At 41.9% G+C, this 25,883-nt stretch overlaps 1 protein-coding gene and 1 long non-coding RNA gene across 4 annotated transcripts in view; one reads left to right on the top strand and one right to left on the bottom strand.

Moving 5' to 3' along the window:
• Positions 1-9,250: 9,250 nt before the first annotated feature.
• Positions 9,251-25,883, bottom strand: part of LOC128685800 (uncharacterized) — a 32,801-nt gene continuing 16,168 nt past the window's right edge. Inside the window, exons 2-4 of one of the 2 annotated variants that reach the window (XM_053772456.2) lie at positions 22,057-22,253; positions 12,496-12,708; positions 9,251-11,950 (exon numbers count right to left, since the gene is read on the bottom strand). In XM_053772456.2, the coding sequence (XP_053628431.1) occupies positions 11,767-11,950; positions 12,496-12,708; positions 22,057-22,253 (594 nt within the window). In that variant the 3' untranslated portion in view covers positions 9,251-11,766. The remainder of the gene's footprint in view (positions 11,951-12,495; positions 12,709-22,056; positions 22,254-25,883) is intronic. The other variant, XM_053772457.2, reaches the window with a different exon arrangement.
• LOC138853112 (uncharacterized) overlaps positions 23,766-25,883 on the top strand; it is a 66,263-nt gene continuing 64,145 nt past the window's right edge. The window contains exon 1 of one of the 2 annotated variants that reach the window (XR_011392345.1): positions 23,766-23,821. This is a non-coding gene — a long non-coding RNA (uncharacterized lncRNA). Of the gene's footprint in view, positions 23,944-25,883 lie in introns of both variants that reach the window. The other variant, XR_011392344.1, reaches the window with a different exon arrangement.

Genomic DNA, 25,883 nt, shown 5'->3' with positions numbered 1-25,883 from the left:
TGATGTAGTGCAGTGGAAGATGTGCTCATACACTTGGTCTGTCAGGCTAAGCACTGTTGGGTGTGAATACTGAGAGTATGAATATGTGCACTCAAGCAACACTGATGCTGGCTAGGAAATATTGTGGTTGCCTACTTGCAGTATTGGGTTGTGGTTGCCTACTTGCAGTATTGGGTTATGCCTCGTCCACCACTTGAGTAATAATGATGATAATAAATATAAATAATTATAGTATCATACGTCATTATTAATATTAATAAAAGTTATTATAAATTAATAATAATAATAATGATAAATTATAGTGTTATAAATCATTATTAATAATAATTATAATAAATTCTAATAACATTAACATTATTAAATTTGTATTCATCTATGTGGAGATTTACCCTGTATACTCTTTAATTAACAAATTATGTGTCATGTCTTTAAATTTATTTTATGATTCAATTCAGAAAAACAAAGATGAGGATTTCAATACTGATACATCATGAGAACAGGTTAGGTGTGTAACAATTTAGAGTTGCTTATACTGTTGTATGATATAAAGTACTGTACTACTGATGATATATATGTGCAGTTATGCAATATTTGCCACCTATAACTACTGTGAGTCTTGCTCAGCTTCCATGGTTCAGTGTTGTGCCAACAGTCCATTTCATATTATGGTGTGCTAATGTTCTGTCCAAAAGGCTAAACCAAAAAAATCATATCAAATATTTAAAAGGTAACCTTTATGAAGACGAGGTCTAACTGCCTTTAAAGTAAAAACTGTCTCCTGCAGACACATTCTCATCGAGATTATTTTCTAGATTGAATTAAATGCCTTTATTAATGTTGCTTCTATGTCCAGCTCTCCATAATGTGTCCTTTTTTTCAAACTACCATTTGCTAGTTAGTTTTTACTAGCCTGAATTAATCCAGTCAATGATTGTTTACTATGTACCAGAGTTGCTAAATAAACAGCACTTTTGGATTATTCATTAGTTTTTTTCCATCAGTGGCTTTTCACATTTTAATCTAGATTAAATTATATAAAGTATTTTGATAAATCTACTGGCAAACAGTGGCTGAAGGACAATAAACACATTGGTTTTAAGTGAAATATAATCTTACTGGAATATTATGAGTGGAGTGATGCATGGATTTAATTTTTGACTTGCCTTTTGAATTTATATCAACAATAATAATATTTATATCAACAATATTTAATAATCTCTGTAAACCATGTGTGTCGTAAGAAGCGATTAATATGCTGGGAGCAAGAGGCTAGTAACCCCTTCTCTTGTATACATTACTAAATTTAAAAAGAGAAACTTTCCTTTTTCTTTTTAGGTCACCCTGCCTTGGTGGGATATGGCCAGTTTGTTGAAAAAAAAATTAATAAAAAATTCTGCAAGCCACAAACATTAGCAGATGATATGAAGATTTATAGAAAGATATTAAGTACAGCAAGCAGCTTTCTTGAAGTAAAAATCTTCATAGGTAATATGGTAAGTCAGATCATAGACAGGTTTAGGGAAGCCCTAAACATGAAAGGGTCATACAGGGCCTGGGAAATGGGAGGTAATTAGGTTTTAATAACGTACAGTGCATAACAAGCCTGATAGTGTAAAAGTTAAATAATGTACTCCCTATCCACCAACAGTGCTTCAGGGAGTCTAGCATGATACACTGTACAGTTAAATTACATGAAACTAGAAGATTGTTTAAACAACAATGAAGGACAAAGTTGGAATGTCTTGTGAGAGTAATAAAATTACAGCACTGTCTACCTGTTAAATCTGTCCAAGGCACACTGCTACAGTTCAAGGTTCACCTCAAAACTCATTGTGGAAAATAATTTCCCAAAATTATGCTGTATATAGATGGGCTAATGAGAGCATAGGCAATGGGGTAGGTTTAAAAATGTAGTGTTAGAGTGTTCAGCAGAAGTTTGTGGTTACAGGAAAGTGGGTGTGGGAGGGAAGAGGAGCAATTGGTGGAATGATGTAAGAGAGTAGTAAGGGAGAAAAAGTTAGCATATGAGAAGTTTTTACAAAGTAGAAGTGATGCAAGGAGGGAAGAGCATATGGAGAAAAAGAGAGAGGTTAAGAAAGTGGTGAAGCAATGTAAAAAGAGAGTTAATGAGAGAGTGGGTGAGATGTTATCAACAAATTTTGTTGAAAATAAGAAAGAGTTTTGGAGTGAGATTAACAAGTTAAGGAAGCCTAGAGAACAAATGGATTTGCCAGTTAAAAATAGGAGAGGAAAGTTATTAAATGGAGAGTTAGAGGTATTGGGAAGATGGAGGGAATATTTTGAGGAATTGTTAAATGTTGATGAAGATAGGGAAGCCGTGATTTCGTGTATAGGGCAAGGAGGAATAACATCTTGTAGGAGTGAGGAAGAGCCAGTTGTGAGTGTGGGGGATGTTCGTGAGGCAGTAGGTAAAATGAAAGGGGGTAAGGCAGCTGGGATTGATGGGATAAAGATGGAAATGTTAAAAACAGGTGGGGATATAGTTTTGGAGTGGTTGGTGCAATTATTTAATAAATGTATGGAAGAGGGTAAGGTACCTAGGGATTGGCAGAGAGCATGCATAGTTCCTTTGTATAAAGGCAAAGGGGACAAAAGAGAGTGCAAAAATTATAGGGGGATAAGTCTGTTGAGTATACCTGGTAAAGTGTATGGTAGAGTTATTATTGAAAGAATTAAGAGTAAGACAGAGAATAGGATAGCAGATGAACAAGGAGGCTTTAGGAAAGGTAGGGGGTGTGTGGACCAGGTGTTTACAGTGAAACATATAAGTGAACAGTATTTAGATAAGGCTTAAGAGGTCTTTGTGGCATTTATGGATTTGGAAAAGGCATATGACAGGGTGGATAGGGGGGGCAATGTGGCAAATGTTGCAGGTGTATGGTGTAGGAGGTAGGTTACTGAAAGCAGTGAAGAGTTTTTACGAGGATAGTGAGGCTCAAGTTAGAGTATGTAGGAAAGGGAAATTATTTCCCAGTAAAAGTAGGCCTTAGACAAGGATGTGTGATGTCACCGTGGTTGCTTAATATATTTATAGATGGGGTTGTAAGAGAAGTAAATGCGAGGGTCTTGGCAAGAGGCGTGGAGTTAAAAGATAAAGAATCACACATAAAGTGGGAGTTGTCACAGTTGCTCTTTGCTGATGACACTGTGCTCTTGGGAGATTCTGAAGAGAAGTTGCAGAGATTGGTGGATGAATTTGGTAGGGTGTGTAAAAGAAGAAAATTAAAAGTGAATACAGGAAAGAGTAAGGTTATGAGGATAACAAAAAGATTAGGTGATGAAAGATTGGATATCAGATTGGAGGGAGAGTGTATGGAGGAGGTGAATGTATTCAGATATTTGGGAGTGGACGTGTCAGCGGATGGGTCTATGAAAGATGAGGTGAATCATAGAATTGATGAGGGGAAAAGGGTGAGTGGTGCACTTAGGAGTCTGTGGAGACAAAGAACTTTGTCCTTGGAGGCAAAGAGGGGAATGTATGAGAGTATAGTTTTACCAACGCTCTTATATGGGTGTGAAGCATGGGTGATGAATGTTGCAGCGAGGAGAAGGCTGGAGGCAGTGGAGATGTCATGTCTGAGGAAAATGTGTGGTGTGAATATAATGCAGAGAAGTTAGGAGGAGGTGCGGGATTACCAAAACTTGTCCAGAGGGCTGAGGAAGGGTTGTTGAGGTGGTTCGGACATGTAGAGAATGGAGCGAATCAGAGCGACTTCAAGAGTGTATCAGTCTGTAGTGGAAGGAAGGCGGGGTAGGGATCGGCCTAGGAAAGGTTGGAGGAAGGGGGTAAAGGAGGTTTTGTGTGCGAGGGGCTTGGACTTCCAGCAGGCATATGTGAGCGTGTTTGATAGGAGTGAATGGAGACAAATGGTTTTTAATACTTGACGTGCTGTTGGAGTGTGAGCAAAGTAACATTTATGATGAAGGGGTTCAGGGAAACCGGCAGGCCGGACTTGCGTCCTGGAGATGGGAAGTACAGTGCCTGCACTCTGAAGGAGGGGTGTTAATGTTGCAGTTTAAAAACTGTAGTGTAAAGCACCCTTCTGGCAAGACAGTGATGGAGTGAATGATGGTGAAAGTTTTTCTTTTTCGGGCCACCCTGCCTTGGTGGGAATCGGCCAGTGTGATTATAAAAAATATTTTTAGTATTTTTTTTATAATGTAAATATACATGATTAATGCATTACTATTGCTGTAAAGTGTATTTTAAAGAAGAGAACCAACAGGGAACCTCTGTGCCTGCGCTGATGGGCAGAGGAGAGGTCGGCAGGAAGCGGGAGTGTTTTGAATGGAGTTAAGAGGCCGGGAAAAAATGGGACCAGGAAATTGGCAAAAGATGTGTTTGCCAAAACCTCCAGAGTACGGCCTGGAGGAAATCAGACTAGGTCGGCAAGAATTAATTGTTCAATTGCAGACCAGTCAGCCAAACAGTTGTAAGGATATAACACATAATGACTCTGAGGTATCTGTCAAGTCTCAAAAGGGAAAAATAATCCTAGTGGTAATAATCATAATTAAGGGTTACATAGGCACATATCAAGTGACAGGAGTCAGTAATAGTGGTTCCTCACATCAAGGTAAGAGGAATAAGTACCTCAGTAAGGGTAACCCAGCTGAAAAGAGGTCAGGCAAGGAAGAGAGAGACTGTCTCTTCTGCAAGGGTACTCATTTCACTAAGAATTGTAATGCCTATAATTCATGGGATGTTAAAGTGGACGTGTCAGCGGATGGGTCTATGAAAGATGAGGTGAATCATAGAATTGATGAGGGAAAAAGAGTGAGTGGTGCACTTAGGAGTCTGTGGAGACAGAGAACTTTGTCCTTGGAGGCAAAGAGGGGAATGTATGAGAGTATAGTTTTACCAACGCTCTTATATGGGTGTGAAGCATGGGTGATGAATGTTGCAGCGAGGAGAAGGCTGGAGGCAGTGGAGATGTCATGTCTGAGGGCAATGTGTGGTGTGAATATAATGCAGAGAATTCGTAGTTTGGAAGTTAGGAGGAGGTGCAGGATTACCAAAACTGTTGTCCAGAGGGCTGAGGAAGGGTTGTTGAGGTGGTTCGGACATGTAGAGAGAATGGAGCGAAACAGAATAACTTCAAGAGTGTATCAGTCTGTAGTGGAAGGAAGGCGGGGTAGGGGTCGGCCTAGAAAGGGTTGGAGGGAGGGGGTAAAGGAGGTTTTGTGTGCGAGGGGCTTGGACTTCCAGCAGGCATGCGTGAGCGTGTTTGATAGGAGTGAATGGAGACAAATGGTTTTTAATACTTGACGTGCTGTTGGAGTGTGAGCAAAGTAACATTTATGAAGGGATTCAGGGAAACCGGCAGGCCGGACTTGAGTCCTGGAGATGGGAAGTACAGTGCCTGCACTCTGAAGGAGGGGTGTTAATGTTGCAGTTTAAAAACTGTAGTGTAAAGCACCCTTCTGGCAAGACAGTGATGGAGTGAATGATGGTGAAAGTTTTTCTTTTTCGGGCCACCCTGCCTTGGTGGGAATCGGCCAGTGTGATAATAATAAAAAAAAAAATAATGTTAAAGTGGAAAGAATGGAAGAACTTGACAGATGTATCAGATGTCTAGGCAATCATAATGTTAAGGACTGTCATTGCAAATTGAACAATTGCTATCAATGCAACAAGGGAAGACACCTTATAATTATGTTGCAGGGTTGTATGTATTTTTTTTTATTATCACACTGGCCGATTCCCACCAAGGCAGGGTGGCCCGAAAAAGAAAAACTTTCACCATCATTCACTCCATCACTGTCTTGCCAGAAGGGTGCTTTACACTACAGTTTTTAAACTGCAACATTAACACCCCTCCTTCAGAGTGCAGGCACTGTACTTCCCATCTCCAGGACTCAAGTCCGGCCTGCTGGTTTCCCTGAACCCCTTCATCATAAATGTTACTTTGCTCACACTCCAACAGCACGTCAAGTATTAAAAACCATTTGTCTCCATTCACTCCTATCAAACGCGCTCACGCATGCCTGCTGGAAGTCCAAGCCCCTCGCACACAAAACCTCCTTTACCCCCTCCCTTCAACCTTTCCTAGGCCGACCCCTACCCCGCCTTCCTTCCACTACAGACTGATACACTCTTGAAACCATTCTGTTTCGCTCCATACTCTCTACATATCTGAACCACCTCAACAACCCTTCCTCAGCCCTCTGGACAACAGTTTTGGTAATCCCGCACCTCCTCCTAACTTCCAAACTACGAATTCTCTGCATTATATTCACACCACACATTGGTGTGGTGTATGTAATTCTTATAATAATAGTGATAATAATGATAATGTTAATAACCCTTACACTATAGTGACTGATGTAAAGGTTGCAGCTAATGGCAATAATGATGGCCTAGCTGAGGTAGCCTTGCCAGTGTTGGATGTAATAATTCAGGATAAAGGGCGTAAATCCAAAACTATGCGGCGTCACTCTCCTCAACACTGGTACGGGCCATGTAATATATGGCAGACTACCGCCTAGTAATAATGACTAGAAGTAGTGAATACAGTCACGGTGTCTTACTCATAAAAGGTCAACCCAGTACAAGTATTATTCTATCGAGGATGATGTTGAACCAGTCTAATTTGTGGGAGCTGGACAGCATAGGGATTAATATAAATGAGGAAAGTCCAAATGATTCCTTTACTCAGGAACAATACCTGAAGGATGTTAAATTTGAATCTGGACATTACTGGGTGCGACTTCCGTGGAAGCTGAACCGTCCAGAATTACCTACTAATTATAGGATGGCGTATGGACAGTTAAGGGGCCCAGCTCTGCGAACTGAGCAAGACACCAGAATTGTTGACTGCTTATAATGATATAATTAATCAGCAGTTAAATAATAAATTGTTCCTACTTCAGGCAACGATAAATGCACACCTTAAGTACACAGGTGGTCCACTGAACGAAGTAATTGGGTAAATAATCTTATGTGGACAATTTCCGGGGTGTGACGTCAACTGAAGAGGAACTAATGAGGATATATGAAGGGGTTAATGAAATAATGCAAGGTGCAAGGGTGTCCCTGAGGGAATGGAACAGTAATTAGTTCATTTTGAGGGATCAATAAATAAGGATAGCCCTGGAGTTGAAGTGCCTATATGCAGTAATATACTTGGGCTGACTTGGAATACTGAGAGAGACTTGTTATTGTTAAGGTCTAATAATTCCAGTATGCCCAATAAATTAACCCAGAGAGTATAGGCTTAGTGTCACACCTTACAATAAGAGGGAAATTGTTAATACAAGAAGCATTGAAGCTTGAGTGTGCTTTGGATGGAGTCCTACCTGAGGAGTTAACAGGTGGAAAGGATTAATTGGAAATTATGTAAATACCAATGTTGGAGTTCCCAAGCCAGGTGGCCAGTGAAGATGGGAAAATTGTACTCCACATTATTAAAGTTGTCTAACAATGACCTCCGCCCGGCCGCAGTGTGGAAAATAATTTCCCAAAATTATGCTGTATATTTTTTATAATGTAAATACGTATACATGATTAATGCATTACTATGGCTGTAAAATGTATTTTAAAGAAGAGAACCAACAGGGAACCTTTGTGCCTGCGCTGATGGGCAGAGGAGAGGTCGGCAGGAGGCGGGAGTGTTTTGAATGGAGTTAAGAGGCTGGGAAAAAATGGGACCAGGAAATTGGCGTCCACGGCTTCCTAAGGATTAATATAGGCCTCACTTCATAATAGGAAGTGTCGTAACTGTTCCTGGTGAAGAGTGAGGGAACGTGATTTATGGGACCACTGTAATAAAGTGGTAAAATTAGTGAATAATGGTAGACACCGGGGGGAAATAGCACGACACCATGGAGTGTTCAGGGAAAAATACCCATGATTTAATAATCACTCATCGGTCTCAGATCTTAATGGAGTGACCTCTAATATGTATAATAGTTATGAGAGGTTAAACCGTATGGTGGGTTGTGAAGTAATCAGTGATAATGACACTAAATTAAGGAATCATTTAAATGATATGAGCCGCTATACCCCGAGTGAGTGAGCACATGTTAACCTCGTCGTTCCCGTCCCGAGGATAGTGGAGTTTTATGGAATCACAACTTCTAAAGCGGGACCAACCAATGGATACCTCGTCTTGCTGGAATAAGAACCGTATCGGTGTAGCAGGACATCGAAATGAGATGGTGGATGGAGGAAATAAGGAGCATCAATCACCCACAGTTATGTAACCTTTCTAATTATAGCAAATTGATACAGGCCAGTTAGGTATGTTGTAATTTGATGGGTTGTGGGTGATCCAGCTATATCAAGTGACCACCGGAGAAATCTGGTAAGTGGTGGTATTATAAACAAATGTTTTTCATTGATGGATATATATGTGTGTAGTCTACCCCCCCCCCCTCCCTTTTTCCTTCAGTCAAATCAATAATCTATACAGTCCACAATTAATTAGTAGCGCTATACTTGTGGGTGCTATCCACTTCATAGTGGTCTCGGATAGATATCAGTAAGATTGTGAGGTCGAAGGAGCCACCTGCAGTGACCAGGGGTGGCTAAGTTTTCTCACATGTCTACACGGGGTAACTACTGTAAACAATATATGGTTGTCGCCTCCCAGTGAGATTACATGTATGAATGTAATGTTGAGGTACATTCAGGTAACCCCTTTATAAAATTTTCCATAGATTGTTTAAACAACAATGAAGGACAAAGTTGGAATGTCTTGTGAGAGTAATAAAATTATGGCACTGTCTACCTGCTAAATCTGTCCAAGGCACACTGCTACAGTTCAAGGTTCACCTCAAAACTCATTAGGAAAAATAAGGTAAAGAACAAAAGGCACAATACCATGACTGGAACAATACACAAATAGCTTGCCCACAGGAGAGAGGAACTTACGACAACGTTTTGGTCCAATTTGGACCATTTACAAAGTCTTTGAAAATAAGTTAATCTTGTCTCCCTCACCACAGATAGTAAATGCAGGTAAAAAATGTACCCTCTACACCTAGCAGCAGGTGAACTGTTGTGTCACATTCTGGGAAATGGTCAAATGTATATGTACTATATTTTTCATTTACTGTGTATTATTATTATTATCAAAAAGAAGCACAAGGGCACAAGGGCTATACAGCTTTACTGTGTATTAATAAACACTGTAAATGCTAGGATCAACATTGTACTTACTGTACAGAACACACATCAGTCTTACTAAACAATGATCAGGTTTTTAACATTTTCTAAACCAAGTCAGTTTTTACTATTCTTTATTCAGCTTTTTGATGTTTAAAATTAATTGCAATGACAAAAACATTTTTGCTCTACTTAAATATAAACCATTAGCATTTAAATTGTTCTTTTTTCAATAATGAAAAAGAGTGATATAGTTGAATGTAGCACAGTGGTTGGTGTAGGTAGCTCAAAAGTGAAAAAATCCCTGATTAGAATTCCAAGCATGAAGAGATGTGGACAAATCTGTTAATGCCTGCTGCCCCTATTCACTTAGCGGTAGATACCTGGGTCTTAATTGGCTGTTATGTATACCTGGAGAGAGTATCTAGATGGTCAAGTGCTTAGCTAGAGAAATTTTTATAAGTTAAGAATTTCTTGGCCATAATGCTAGTATTTTACGTCATATCATTATGGCCATTTTGAACTTGAATTACAGGTTTTAATAATACATTATGCCATTAAAAGAAAAATTAAACATATATGTATAGCATTTTAAAACATTTCTAGAACATCTTTCAGTGAATATCATACATATAAAATGTTTTACTCTAAAGCTGTCATACAATACATACAATATTAAACTGCTAAAATGGCTGATATGAATTCTTTCTGAAAATCATATTTTCCAAGAGTGAGTCTCTGGTTATCGAAAATGTTCAGATGCAATCAGTGTTGACCACAAAATATTCAGTCTTCACCTCATTTCACCTTCATTATTACTTTCTAGATCTCTGTCACTGTACAGTTAGGTTGATAAAGGCTTCCAGTTTTAAGTCAAATTTATTAAAATATTACTAATACACACATATATCATTGACACTAAATATACTCTGTTATCTTTGGTATTTTGGAAATTTGTAACTCACATCGAAATTAATTAGTAAGTGGAAAATAAGCATAATAAGTACATGTACTAAGAAATTTCACTGCAAATTATGCTTTATGCTTATAAAGTAGCATTTTTAGCTGGTGACACAATGCTACTTGTTACCCTTTAAAATGTTAATGTGATCACTTATTTGTAACTACTGGAGCAGAGCTATGCTTGTGGTGCTTCATCTTCAGCATTTAGTATATTATAAAAATTTCCAATGGTTGTAGCACTCACTACCTCTTGTTAACTTTTCCTTTGTTCTATCATTCTGCAAAGAAAACATTTCAAGCAATATATGCTACCCTTTTGGCAGCTCTTCTTCCTTATGGTAGCTTATAGTTACAACAGTATTAAGAAGTCTCTTGTCTATTCTTTTGTATCCTCTTACAATCTTGAATGTGGATATTAAATTTCCTCCTATCAGTCAAAGATGGCACATCCAATTTCTTTAACCTTTTCTCAAGCTCGTATATTTTTTAGCTCAGAGCCATTTTGTAGCTCACCTCTGAATTTTTTTTTAGCTTGTTCACATTTCTTAAAGAAGCCATGGGCACAATATCACACCTGCATGTTTAAATTCTGGTCTAATGTATGCTGTGAACAGCTTACCAGTGTTTTCCCATCTATAAAGTAGTATATCTGAAGGCTGCTTTAAATTTAGCTACTTTTGTATGGAAGTTTCTATTTCATCTGGGGATTTTTCAGTGATAGTGTTATTAACAGTGGCTCTTAGGTCCCTTTCTTTGTTTAATGCCTTTATCATTTGATTGCATCAGTTACATTCTGTAAGGCTTGTTTTCATTTCTAACACAAAGCACCAGTGTCTTGCTTAATCTATCCAGGTCTTATAGAAATACTCAATTATTTTTACTGCTTAGTCTGCGTTTATTTTTACTGCTTAGTCTGCGTAAGACTTTTGCATCTGCAAAATGTTTATGTAGGTTTAGTTCTAAATTCCTTTTGGCAAGTCATTTATATATATTGGAAATATTATTAGAGCAATCACTGATCCTTGATTGCGGTACACCACTAGTTACAAACACTGATCCTTGATTGTGGTACACCACTAGTTACAAACACTGATCCTTGATTGTGGTACACCACTAGTTACAAACACTGATCCTTGATTGTGGTACACCACTAGTTACAAACACTGATCCTTGATTGTGGTACACCACTAGTTACATTACTTCACGAGGCCTTAAAGAGAGATGAGGACTACAGGAGGGACCCGCTTTACAGCACTTCGCTTTATGGCATTTCACTAATACAGTACAGTATAACAGTTTTCAAATATGCCCATTCTTCATTAATTGAGACTAAATGTATTCATCACTCACTACAAGTTAAGAACAAAAATATTTTAAATTAAGTAATGAGTTACTGTATATGCATTTTTTAGGCCTAGCTCTAGTGCTCACTTAATATATGATAACATAAACATGTTATCAGGCTTTTATATGCATTTGAAAGTGATAAAAAGGCTAAGTTTCACTTAACAGCAATTTTTGATTACAGTGGTAGCCCAGAACCTAACCTGCTGTATAAACAGGGCCTGCCTGTACATATTTCTTTTAATGGTAGAAGATCATATTTGAGAAACCTTTTAGAAAATAAGATATATAACTGCTGCCATCAGGCATGTGATTAATGGATGTGTTCTTCACACACCGTGGACAATTTTTGTATTCTGAAACTGCTGAAGGAGTTGGGTAGAAGAAGTTTGGCAGTGGGGAAAGAGCTGGTGACAATCACCACCATCACGACCTTTCTTCAGTGCCACCTGGAAAGCCTTTAGACCACTCCACTCCTTGGTGGTATCCACAGTCCTTCCAGGTACCAAGCTGCTGGGAATAATATGTCAGAAGAAATAGTATATGTACTGTATTCTGTCTATGAGTTAATTTTTTTAACAGTAAGATGGCATTTTTAAAGATATCGGGGAGAACAGAAGTTCCTTAAATCGAGAGCATCAAGGACATGTGAAACCTGACCATAATAAGGTCAGGTTTCACATGTCCTCTCATGAGATAGGGAGGTATCTTGATGTTTTTGGTTCAAGGAATTGGATCTATTCTTCCCTTCCTTGGATCAAACTGGACTGCCTCCCCTTTTCCAGGTACAGTATGATCCCTATGGGTTTAGTGCTTCCTCATGTATATTATAATAATCCAGCTAAAGAGAGAAAGTGGGATTGAGGCCTAGGAGGGATGGACAACAACCTGGCAAAGGTTGTTCTATCCAGTTTGTGACCAGACCTTATACTGTTTGATCAGAATAAGTAGACACACAAATGAGCTGTGTCATTGTCTGTACAATATACAAAGATCACTTTCTGTGCACAATACCAAGTGTCCTGTTTAAATAAATGTAAAACATCGATACAAATTACCTGAGAATGATATAAAGATTTTTGGCATAGCCCATGAGGCTGGAAGGAGGTATGCTGCCCACAACACAAGTTAGCTGTAGACTGCACCTTGCCACATCCTCCTGCAGCACCTTTTGGAAGAGCTGCTCCATCAGAGGCTCCAGTTCGTTCTCAGAATGAGCTTGACGGCGACGGCGGAACCCATAGAATGGTTGTTGATATCTGATGTAGTTTCTGAGGAGGAACGGAAACATTGATCCCATAGTTAACATATGAAGAATGTGAATACACACTCAGTGGCCACTTTATCAAGTACACTTCTATGCTAATGCAAACAGTATTTAATCAGCCAATCATGTGGCAGTACCTCAGCTGATATGGTAAAGAAGTTCAGTTGTTCAAATCTAACATCAGAATGGGGAAAAATGTGATATAAGTGATTCTGACCATGGAATGATTGTTGGTGCCAGACGGGGTGGTTTGAGTATCTCAGAAACTGGTGATCTCATGGGATTTTCACACATAAATCTGGAGTTTATAGAAAATAGTGTAAAAAACAGTTCTATGGACAAAAAGCCTTGTTAATGAGAGACATCAGAGGAGAATAACCAGACTGGTTTAATCTCACTGGAAGGTGATGGTAACCCCAATAACCATGCATTAGGACAGTAGTATGCAAAAAGCATCTCTGAATGCACAACCTTGATGTGGAGGGGCTACAACAGATGACCATACCACATTCCACTCCTGTCAGCTAAGTACAGGAAACTGAGGCTACAGTGAGCACAGGCTTACCAACACTAGACAATTGATGATTGGAAAAATGTTGCTTGGTTTAATGAACTGCAATTTCTGCTATGACAAGTGGGTGGTAGGGTCCGAATTTGATATAAACCTTTGGGATGTGGTGGAATGGAAGATTCACAGCATGAATGTGCAGCCAACAAAATCTGAAGCAATTACCTGATGCTATCACATCAGCATGAACCAGGATTTCTAAGGAATGTTGCCAGCACCTTGTTGAATCTATGCCACAAAGGCTGTTCTGGGAGAAAAGGGAAAAGGGTTCCTACCCAGTACTAGAAGGGTGTACCTAATACACTGGCCTCTGAGTGTAATACTGGATTGATTTGCAAGGTTACTTGTGGATGCAGGAAATAAAAGTTCATTATTGCTTGAAAAAGAATACAGGACTGGTTTGGCAATAAAGTTGTATATGACTTAGTATTACATAGGAGAGTGCTAAGCATCTGCTAGAAAAATGACAGGATGGATAATGAGAACCTTCAAAACTAGGGAGGCCAAGCCCATGATGACACTCTTCAGGTCACTTGTTCTATCTAGGCTGGAATATTGCTGCACACTAACAGCACCTTTCAAGGCAGGTGAAATTGCCGACCTAGAAAATGTACAGAGAACTTTCACGGCGCGCATAACGGAGATAAAACACCTCAATTATTGGGAGCGCTTGAGGTTCCTAAACCTGTATTCCCTGGAACGCAGGAGGGAGAGATACATGATTATATACACCTGGAAAATCCTAGAGGGACTAGTACCGAACTTGCACACGAAAATCACCCACTACGAAAGCAAAAGACTTGGCAGACGATGCACCATCCCCCCAATGAAAAGCAGGGGTGTCACTAGCACGTTAAGAGACCATACAATAAGTGTCAGGGGCCCGAGACTGTTCAACTGCCTCCCAGCACACATAAGGGGGATTACCAACAGACCCAGATTATTATTATTATAATCAAAAAGAAGCGCTAAGCCACAAGGACTATACAGCGCTGCAGGGCAGGAAGGAAGCGAGGGCATCAGGTGGCAAAAGGGAGATGGATGAGCAACAGGTTACGGATAACAGCGGGGCAGTGGATGGTGAAAGGGTAAAGGGCAGCAAGAGACTGAACCAGAAAGGGCTGAGGGGAGTGTGAAAAGTATCATCAGAGTTTGTGGAGTAAATCAGTCGTTGTCAAGAAGTCAATGAGAGAGTCAGGATTAAAGGAGGGTCCATCAGCAAGAAGGGAAGGTAAAGAGAGAGTAGGAGAACGAAGACGACGTTGGAGGTAAATTCTGCGTGCTCGTTGATAGAGAGGGCAGTCTAACAGAATGTGGCTAATCGATACTGGAACTTGACACTGCTCACAGAGAGGAACAGGGTGCCTCTCCATGAGATACCCATGAGTAAGACGAGTGTGGCCAATGCGAAGGCGGGAGAGAGTGGTCTCCCAACCTCGGCACTGATGACAAGAAGACGGCCAGTAACCTATGCTCGGTTTAATAGAATGAAGTTTGTTACCGAGCAGAGTTGACCAACGTTGTTGCCAACGGGTGCGAAGGTGGGTAGCTATTGCAGCAAAATAGTCTAGAAATGGAACACCTCGATAGGAAATTGGTAGGTCATATACTGCTGACCGCGCAGCAGTGTCTGCCTGTTCATTGCCCTGTACGTCGACATGACCAGGGACCCAACAAAAAACAATATCTTTATGTTTGGTAGAGATACGGCGTAGCCAAAGTTGGATACGGAGAACTAGGGGATGAGATGTATCAAATTTTCGTATAGCCTGTAGAGCACTAAGGGAGTCTGAGACTACTACAAATGATGACACAGGCATAGATGCGATACGAATAAGTGCTGCAAGAATGGCATACAGTTCAGCAGTAAAAATGCTAGCTGAAGATAGTAAATGCCCTCGTACGACGCTGTCCGGAAACACTGCTGCGAATCCGACGCCGTCTGAAGACTTAGAGCCATCTGTGTACACAGCGGTGGCATGAGAATGAGAGTGGAAGTGATCAAGAAAAAGAGAGCGGGAAGCCACCGTAGGCAGTTGAGCTTTCGAGCAAGGGAGTGAGAAAGAACAGACCCGAACAGCTGGAACTTCCCAGGGGGGTAGGGAAAAGTGAGATGCTACATGAACATATAAAGGTGGTAACTGAAGGGAAGACAAGAGTGAAAGTAGGCGAAGAGAAAAGGGACGGAGCAAACAGGGGCGGCGAACGAATAAAGAATGTCTACTAATATCGGTGACCATTCTATAAATGGAAGGATTGTGTAGATCGTGAGAGCGTACATAGTAACGAAGGCAATGGGCATCACGGCGATCAGACAAGGATGGAACATTTGCTTCTGTATAGAGGCTCTCAACAGGGGAAGAGCGAAAAGCACCAAGGCACAAACGTAAGCCTTGGTGATGGATAGAGTTAAGGCTAGAGAGAGTAGCAGGAGAGGCCGCGGAATAAATCTGGTCACCATAATCGAGTTTCGATAAAACGAGGGCTGAATGTAGGCGAAGCAGAGTTCGACGATCAGCTCCCCAGGAAAGATGAGCAAGGGTTTTAAGAAGGTTTAGCCGGCTGTGACAAGTTGCCTTCAGAGAGGTAATGTGAGGTTTCCAGGTTAACCGACGGTCAAAGAGAAGGCCTAGAAACCTGACTGTATCACGTTCGGGGATACGGGAGCCATAGAGATACAAAGGATGATCGGAGATAACAGAGCGTCTAGTGAAAGTAATTTGGTGAGTTTTGGTACTTGAAAATTTAAACCCATGTGTGGTGGCCCAAGTGGAAACACGGTCGACCGCATGCTGGAGAGAAACTGCAATAAGGTGACAGTCAGCGCCTGCACAAGCAATAGCGAAGTCATCAACATAGAGTGATGACCAAATATTGGGTGGAAGAACAGAGGCCAAATCATTTATAGCAAGGAGAAAAAGTGTTGTGCTTAGAACACATCCCTGAGGGACACCTTCAGCTTGGACGAAGTCCGGGGAAAGAACATTATTGACTCGAACACGGAAATGTCTGTCAGTTAAAAAGTTCTTAAGGAAGGATGGTAGATTGCCTCGGAGGCCTAAGGAATGGGCCTGGGCCAAAATATTATACCTCCAAGTTGTGTCATATGCCTTCTCAAGGTCAAAAAATATGGCAATAACTGAGTGATTATTCGCAAAGGCATTACGAACATACGTATCCAAGCGTAGTAAGGGGTCTATGGTAGAACGACCCTTACGAAAGCCATATTGACTAGCGGAGAGACTGTTGTGAGTCTCTAAATACCACATTAAACGTCGATTTACGAGGCGTTCCATCACTTTGCAAACTGCACTTGTAAGAGCGATGGGGCGATAGTGGGAGGCATCATGTCCTGTAGTACCCGGTTTGCGGAAAGGGAGAACAATGGCAGATTTCCACAGCTGGGGAAGAACTCCTTGTGCCCAAATAAGATTGAAGAGGTGTAAGAGGACTACAAGGGCTGACCGATGTAAATGTTGTAACATACGAATATGAATGTCATCAGGCCCAGCTGCCGATGATCGGCAAGCTGAGAGCGTTGCCTCCAGTTCTTGAAGTGTAAAAGGCACATTATACTGTTCTTCTCCGAGAGAAGAAAAGTCCAAGGGTACTAACTCTCTGGCAGACTTTGAGGAAAGAAACGAGGGGCATAGATGGAGCCCTCGGGAAATACGGACCAGATGTGTGCCAAGTTCAATGGCAACGTCGAGAGGGTTTGCTATATCAACACCAGTGACCCGTAGAACAGGAGCCGGGTCAGGAGAGTATTTACCACTCAATTTCCTCACTTTTTTCCAGACTGCACTCATAGAAGAAGCAGAGGTGATGGTGGAAACATAGTCTCGCCAACAAGTGCGTTTAGCTTCATGGATGACACGGCGAGCGATCGCACGCTTCTGCTTAAAATCAACAAGTCTCTCAGCGGTTCTATTGTACCGGTACCTGCCCCATGCAGCACGTTTCAAACGTACTGCACGAGCACAAGCAGGAGACCACCAAGGCACGCACTTCTGAGAATGCCTGCCTGAGGTGTGGGGTATAGAATGAGAAGCTGTGGTATAAACTGATGTCGAGAAGATGTGTAGGAGCTCATCAATGGAGGATGAAGAAGGAACCTCACTAAAAGCAGTGAGGTGTGAGTAAAGATCCCAATTTGCCCGATCAAATTGCCAGCGAGGGCTACGGGAAGGTGGTGAATAGGAAGGAGAAGTAAGAATGATCGGAAAATGATCGCTGTCATGTAAGTCTGGTAGAACAGACCAGGTGAAGTCTAGTGCTGTGGAGGAAGAGCAGACTGATAGATCGATGCAAGAGAGAGTATGAGTACGAGGATCAAAATGGGTGGGAGTACCCGTATTTAAAACATGGAGGGGGTGAGAGGCAAGAAAAGCCTCCAACTGAATGCCACGTGAGTCACAATGAGACCCCCCCCAGAGGAAATGGTGGGCATTAAAATCACCAAGTAACAGAAGTGGTGGTGGTAAGGATGAAACAAGAAAGGCAAAGTCTGGGATAGAAAATGCTCGAGAAGGAGAGAGATATAAAGAACATATTGTAAACCACTTATTCAAGTGGATACGGGCTGCAGTGTAATGCAGCGAGGTATGGACAAATAGTTGACAGTACGGAATATCATTGCGTAGAAGAAGGGCACTTTCATTAAAGGTCCCATCTGAGAAAGGATCCGAAGAATACAATAAATTATAGCCTGAGATAGGTTGGAAAACAGCCGAGTGTAATTTTGGTTCTTGTAAGCAAGCACCAACAGGGGAAAACCTGGAAAGCAACATCTGAAGCTCACCCCGATTACCCCTGAGGCCGCGGATATTCCACTGTAAATAGGCCATGATTGGCGATGAAGAAAATATCAGGAATCTGTAGGTAAAGGCACCTACGGACTAGAGGGGTTAGAAAAGTCAACGTGTGGTGGCATTGGAAGATGTTCAAGTAGCGAAGGAACGGAGCGTTGCGAAGAATGGGGTTGTGAAGATGGAGGAGAGGGAAGAGAAGGAACAGGAAGTGAATCAGTGTCCATTGAAGGTTTAGTCTCTGCAATATATTCTGAAATGGCTTCAAGTGTTTCTGAATTCAAAGATGTATGGGAAACCATATTGGAGATAGGAGGAGGAGGGTGAGTAAAGATTGGGACAGTAATGGACTGTACCAAAGTAGAGGGGGAGGGAAAAGTGTAAGGGACTGGAGATGAAGTGTGGGGGGGGACAGAAGAGGTAGAAACCTGGGAGGTGACAGAAGAGGGAGAAACTTGGGAGGGGACGGGGGTGGAAGGCATAGTACGAGGAGGAGGGTGAATCTCCACACTTGTAATAGAGCCAGAGAGAGGGGAAGAACTAGGTACAGAGACTGGAAAGGTAACGTGTGGAGGTGGAAGAAGGGAAGGAAGGGGCAAAGAAGATTTGAGCAATGTGGATTTTTTGGACTTCTGAGTAGAGGGGCGATTGGTATTAGGTGTCGTACGAGGTCTTGTCGATACTGGGGCTTGTGAGGAAGGACGCGAAGATGTGAGAACAGACTGAGTTGTAGTCGGGACGTCAGAGCCAAGGACAGCAAAAGGATTAGATGCCGTAATGGCTATGGGAGGGGTAACAACAGAGGAGGCTGCAGAAGATGGGACCCCAGAAGTGGGGGGATGTTTGGAAACACGAGAATAAGAAACACGGGGTAGTCTCCCTTGGAGGCGGAGATGAGTAACTGCCATAGCATAAGGGAGACCTTCTGCCTCTTTGAGGCAACGGATTTCACGTTCATTTAAGTAGACCTGGCAACGGCGGGAGTACGAAGGGTGAGCTTCATTACAATTAAGGCAAGATGGAGGTTGACTGCAAGATGTATTAGAATGGTTGTCGGCACCACAGACTGGGCATTCGGCCATAGATCTGCAATATTTCGCTGGGTGACCAAAACGCCAGCAATTTCTACATTGTTGCGGTGTAGGTATCACCTTTCGAACTTGTAACCGATGTCCCGCGACATATACAGAGGACGGGAGTTCTCGGCTGTCAAAAGTTAAACGAGCCACATTGCAAGGGTAACGTCTCCGCCCCCGGGCAGGAAGGACATAAGTGTCTACTTTGAGGATTGGGAGATCCTGGAGTTCCAGCTGTTCAAAAATGTCATTGCCACATGACTGGAAATTCTGTTGGACTATGGTATGGGGCAGAATGACAGTACCACTACAAGAATTGAGAGAAAGATGTTTTTCAATAGTGATAGGAGTAGTATCGATATTCGAAAGGAGAGAAAGATCATGAGCTTGGGTAGCATTCTGGACAGTGACGATGCGCGTACCGCTCTTGAGAGCGTGAAATGAAATATCTCTGCCAACATGACGCAGGAGCGCTTTGGCAATACTATGGTCAGAAAGGTAGGCAGAAGAAGAAGTTGGTCTTAAAGTAAAGAATTTAGTCCATTGTGTGGTCCGAAACTGAGCTTGGAGAGGGAGTGCTTGACGTGTCGGTCGTTTCCGAGTAGAATGGGAAGGTAACGACGGAGCATCATCAGGAGATTGACGTTGGCGTTTAGGAGTAGGACCGGAGTTGGTCCGGCATGAAATGGGTGGGCGATTCGAAAATTGCCGTACCGTAGAGGGAGAAGCCGGAAGCATAGTCAAAGGAGAGCGGAGTTCAGACAAATCGAAGGAGTCAGTCGAAGCCCCGGTACCTGAAGCGGGTGAGGAAACAGCACCAGCAAGAGGTACAGGGGCATCAGGAGTGTCCGAAGAGTGGTCTAAACACAAGGCAGGGTCAGAATGGGGTGCGGTATCAAGAAGGGGCCCGGGGGTAGTGGTTTCATGGACTAGGGCTGCCATGGTTAGGTTACTCCTTTGCTTTTTGTTTTTAAGAAAAAAAAAGAAAGAAGAAAAGAAAATAAAAACAAAAAAAAGAATAAAAAAAGGGGGGAGCGGGGAGGAATAGTTCCCAGGAGGAATGAAAGGGCCGGAAATCTCCCTCCGCGCCCAAGAGGACTCGACACCGCTAGTAGCGCAGATGCAGCATGGAACCCGTGCCATACCCTACCCTTCATGCCAGTAAACCAGCAATCCGGGATAGCAACCTCACATCTGCCGAGCTACCTCGGTGGACAAAAGAGAGGGCGGCCGGATATCCGCCACAAAGCATACCTCCTTCAGCCACCACCCCCGGAATCCGAAAGGTGGCTTCCAGAGATACACCCGTCGCCCAAAAGACACCCAAAGCTACTCCGGGATACCGGAGAGGGATCGGGACATCCCTAGGCAATCCAGATTCCACGGCAAACTACGCCACCGCCAAGAAACCTCAACGGAATGGGATCGACCCCGGTGTCCTTTCCCCTACCTAGGAACTAGCACGCCTGTGGGAGAAATCACGAAGGCTAAAAAGAGGAAGGGCAAAAGGGAGGGGTGAGGAGGAGGAGGAGGAATGGAAAAAGGGGAGGATGGGGAGGATGGGATAGGGGAGGGGAGAATGGGGGGTAATTAGGTTCGGTCTGAGGAAGAAGACCGACAGGGCTAATTCCTCAGACCAAGAGCCTCTTCACCACGCCAAGGAGCCCCCCTTGAAGAGGCCCCAAAACCCCCAAATAATATTGACACTGGTTCAAGACAAGCTCCCTAGCCCTCTCTTCCAACCAAACTGCTAATCCCTAATTTCCTCCTGGAGTTGCCCCTGCACAAGCCCCTTATCAGCATCAAGAAGTCTCCCTTGAGGGGTCTATTATTATCATAATCAAGGGGGAAGCGCTAAACCTGTAGGATTATACAGCGCCTGGGGGGGATGTGGAAGGCATTCAGGCTTAATTCGGGGAACTGGAGCACAGATCCAATTCCCTAAATCAAGAGCCCCTCACCAACATCAAGGAACCTTCCTTGAGGGGTCTAGAGAAGCTGAAGAAGCTGACAAAATCACTGCTGTATAGCCCTTGTGGCTTAGCGCTTCTTTTTGATAATAATAATAATAATGACAAAATCACAAGCTGTCTTTGGGAAGCTGCAGAGTAAGTTGGAGAAATACATATAAATGGGATTATTTTGATCTTGGGGAGGCGTTAAACCAATTAACCATATAGTGTCTTCTAAATAGGAGGTAGTCAGGTTTTATCTAAGGAAGGAGAAGACATGTCTAATTTCTTGGATGAAGAGCCCTAAAATAGCATCGATGCACCTCACCCCCTTAAAGAGTCTTGTGTGCGAGTTTGATTTGCTGCTACGGTGGTCGTTTTTTATTATAATCTTACTTTTGGAGTTTCAAATACTAACGTTCTACGTGAACTTGAGATATCCTCCCCTCGACGCAGGTAAAAGACTTCTGATCCAAGGAATTAGAGATACTCTCTGAATAAACCCGATTACCTTCTATTCTTTAAGCGTTGCATAACCTTCTTGGACTTAGCGTTTCTCATAAATTTAAGAATCAATATTAAAATCGGTATAATATAGTACATTATTTGCAACAATAACGTTACACTTAACTTGTCAAAAAAAATCGAGGGGGAACAAACTCCCACTTACTAAAGCGAGAACTTTGGGTGTGAATTGGATCTGCATAGCATCGGCCAGTAGACCTTCTGCAGTGCTGCTGTATAGTCCTTGTGGCTTAGCGCTTCTTTTTGATTATAATAATAATAATAATTCTGCAGTGCTCCACTATTATGTTTTAACAAGCTAATATCACAAACTCTACCTGAAAGCATGAGATATAAAAATGTATTCGTAGCGTATACGTATGACTTTTAACAGTGAAAAACCCATACATTCTAAGCATTCATAGTCATAATAATAATACTTACGGGTTATTATATTTATTCTGTTCCCTGATGGCAAGTTGGCGACCCAGGTGGAATCCAACCCCAGTGGCCAGAAGACCCACCCCCAGGGTGAGCAGCGCCTGGTTGTTCACTTGTATCCCCAGGTTCTGTGGTTTTCCATGTACTCTCACACTTATCAGCAGCAGCAGCAACACTGTTACTATCTGAATACCAGGCACCTGTTGGTGATAGTGTAGTCAGGAAGACTGAAGGTGAGCCATAAGTGTTTATACACCTACCTATAACAATAATAATAATAAATTTATTTTAAGATACATGGTTGCTCAAAGGAATGTTCACCTAATGAGTGAGTGGCAGTAAATAAGTACCTAAGTGTTGGCGTTAGCCTACTGCTGTGGCACAGCCTATGGGCAGACCCCGATGGAAATTAGCTTTTTTTTTTTTTATCTTTCTTGGGTTATCATTGATGTTTACTGCCTGGGATGGTAGTAGAAGTGATATAGCGCCTGGGTAGGCGTTCAGGTTCCATGCAAAGAAGGGGGAAGGTAAATCTAGCTCCTTGGATCAAGAACTCCTCACCAGCAGAGGCACATCCCTTGAGAGGCTAGATAATTACAGCTACCCTCCTTAAGTTTAATCAATCCTGATTGTTTCCTCGTGTCCCAGGCACTTTATGATCCATACGGGGTTAGAGCTTTCTCCATGATTAAAATTAAAAATAATTAAAATCGCCTTTATATGAAATAAAGCTCCTAGACGGGTTTAACTCTTACCATAAAACAACGTCACAATTATTCTTAATAAGATACATTTATAAAAGATTTACTACAAGGCCTCCCATCAAAGGAGGTTCCTTGATGTTGGTGTTCTTGATTTAGGGAATTGGATCTGTGCTCCAGTTCCCCGAATTAAGCCCGAATGCCTTCCACATCCCCCCCAGGCGCTGTATAATCCTACGGGTTTAGCGCTTCCCCCTTGATTGTAATAATAATAATCTAAAATATTGAGTAAGATAAACTCATATAACCTTGGTGAATATACACACCTCTGGGTATATTTATCCAGCAAGATAAGAGACAGACCGGGCCGCGGGGGCGTTGACCCCCGAAACTCTCCAGGTAAACTCCAGGTAAACAACATCAAGTTCATAGTCGATTCAGCAGACTTGGTCTCCAGTGAAACATGAGTCAGTCTTTCAACCCTCAAGTGAGGTACTAAGTAAGTAAGTAAGTAAATTTATTCAGGTATACACAAATACAGTTACATAGAATTATCATACATAGCAGCATATGTGTAGAGAACCTAGGATAACCCAAAAAAGTCAGACGGAGTGACTTATTTCCATTGGGGTGCTGGTGACGGGCTCTTGATCAAAGGAATTGGACTTGTCATTTCCTTCCTTGGATCGAGTTATAATCTGTATAGCAGCGCTGTATAGCCCTTGTGGCTTAGCGCTTCTTTTTGATTATAATAATAATAATACAATCTGTATAACTGTATTTGTGTATACCTGAATAAACTTTCTTACTTAGACTGTCTCCCATTTCGGAGTCTTTACAATTCCCTTCTATTTAGTTTCCTTACCCTGCTGGTTTAGCGCTTAGTGTTGATTATAACAATAACAGCATTTCCTTATGATGATATTATTATTATGATCAGAAAGAAGCGCCAAACCTTATGGTTATAATAGTCTGAAACAACTCGAACCAAACAGGTTCGAAAAGTCAGGTGTAGTTTGACCTTTGTGTTCAGAAGATGGAGGTCAACCTGGAGAGCTCCATGACAGGTGAGCTGGCTAGGACCTACTGGGAGTAGACACCTGTAAACATTACAGTAGAAAAGTATTACTTACTGGTTGAACTGAGGATAAAGACTCGTCTAGTGAACATCAGAGACGCCCTGTTGAAGGTGAGGAATGTTGCAAGTGAATCAGTTATGAAGTTTGTGTATCGGTTTACATTTCCTCCAGCCATTAATTGTATGAAGTGGAAAATATTAAGCGTTTTCGCAGTTAAAACCTAAATAAACCTAATGAAATCCACCTAACCTTACTTAAAAGGCTAAAGTAACTACCTAGCCATTGGTCTGGGGTATCTTTGATTACCTTCAGTCTCAGGTGATTCAGACGCGATGCTCGACCTTGATGTTTATTTTGTGCTAATATCTCCCATAATAAATAAAAATCACAATGTCAACCAGTGCCCATTTCGCCGAATAGTAGTCGGTAGTTATAGCCATTTTAAGTGTCTAAAGTAGCTGATAATTATGAATTATAATTGGCTATTGTGTTGGTATACATGTTACATAAATACTGAATGACCTACTCATCTCTCCCTTATGATGGGTGATTATAATGACCTTCAAAACTAGTTTGTGTGAAGTGAAGGCCTTTAAGACCTAGACAAAATACGTGAACAAAAGAAATAACGGGTAAGAATAAGTAAGTTTATTCAGGTATACACAGTTACATAGATTATCATACATAGCAGCAAGTGTGGACAACCTGGGATAACCCAAAAAAGTCAGTGACTTATTTCCATTGGGGTCCTTTTACCTTATAATATAAAGGTTATAATGTCTTATTATTATTCTATAATGAAGATAACATCTTATTATCATACTAAAAAGACTATCTACTACACGAGGGTCATTAAGACAATCTACAATAAGAGGGTCATTACTAGGAATAAGGTAAAATTTACACGTGTGTTAGTTAAAAAAATCATTCCCCTCCTTTTCTGTTGCTACATTCATCAGACACCTTTTGGCACTCTTCTTGAACTGGTTCATGCTATGACTGACTTTGACATGTGCAGGCAGTCTGTTCCATCCTTTATTGCTGTACAATAAAAGGTGTTTGAAGCCTGGCCACTGACTGTGGGTACTACAAAGTTGTGATCTCTCCCCCTAGTACTGTGATTGCTTTGGTTCCCAACCTTGACAAAATTGACAGCAAGATATTCTGGACACTGTTTGTAAGCAATTTTATAAACACGAGTAAAACAACTGAAGCTAAATCATGTTTATAAAATTGCTCACAAACAGTGTCCAGAATATCTTGCTGTCAATTTTGTCAAGGTTGGGAACCAAAGCAATCACAGTACTAGGGGAGAGAGCACAATTTTGTAGTACCCACAGTCATTGGCCAGGCTTCAAACACCTTTTATTGTACAGCAATAAAGGATGGAACAGACTGCCTGCACATGTCAAAGTCAGTCATAGCATGAACCAGTTCAAGAAGAGTGCCAAAAGGTGTTTACCTGGAGTTTACCTGGAGAGAGTTCCGGGGGTCAACGCCCCCGCGGCCCGGTCTGTGACCAGGCCGCCTGGTGGATCAGAGCCTGATCAACCAGGCTGTTACTGCTGGCTGCACCCAAACCAACGTACGAGCCACAGCCCGGCTGGTCAGGAACCGACTTTAGGTGTTTGTCCAGTGCCAGCTTGAAGACTGCCAGGGGTCTGTTGGTAATCCCCCTTATATATGCTGGGAGGCAGTTGAACAGTCTCGGGCCCCTGACACTTATTGTATGGTCTCTTAACGTGCTAGTGACACCCCTGCTTTTCATTGGGGGGATGTTGCATCGTCTGCCAAGTCTTTTGCTTTCGTAGTGAGTGATTTTCGTGTGCAAGTTCGGTACTAGTCCCTCTAGGATTTTCCAGGTGTATATAATCGTGTATCTCTCCCGCCTGCGTTCCAGGGAATACAGGTTTAGGAACCTCAAGCGCTCCCAGTAATTGAGGTGTTTTATCTCCGTTATGCGCGCCGTGAAGGTTCTCTGTACATTTTCTAGGTCAGCAATTTCACCTGCCTTGAAAGGTGCTGTTAGTGTGCAGCAATATTCCAGCCT

This window comes from Cherax quadricarinatus, chromosome 23, assembly GCF_038502225.1.
Source record: "Cherax quadricarinatus isolate ZL_2023a chromosome 23, ASM3850222v1, whole genome shotgun sequence".
NCBI classification, from domain to species: Eukaryota; Metazoa; Arthropoda; class Malacostraca; order Decapoda; family Parastacidae; genus Cherax; species Cherax quadricarinatus.
This window is presented reverse-complemented; position numbering and strand designations above follow the sequence as displayed.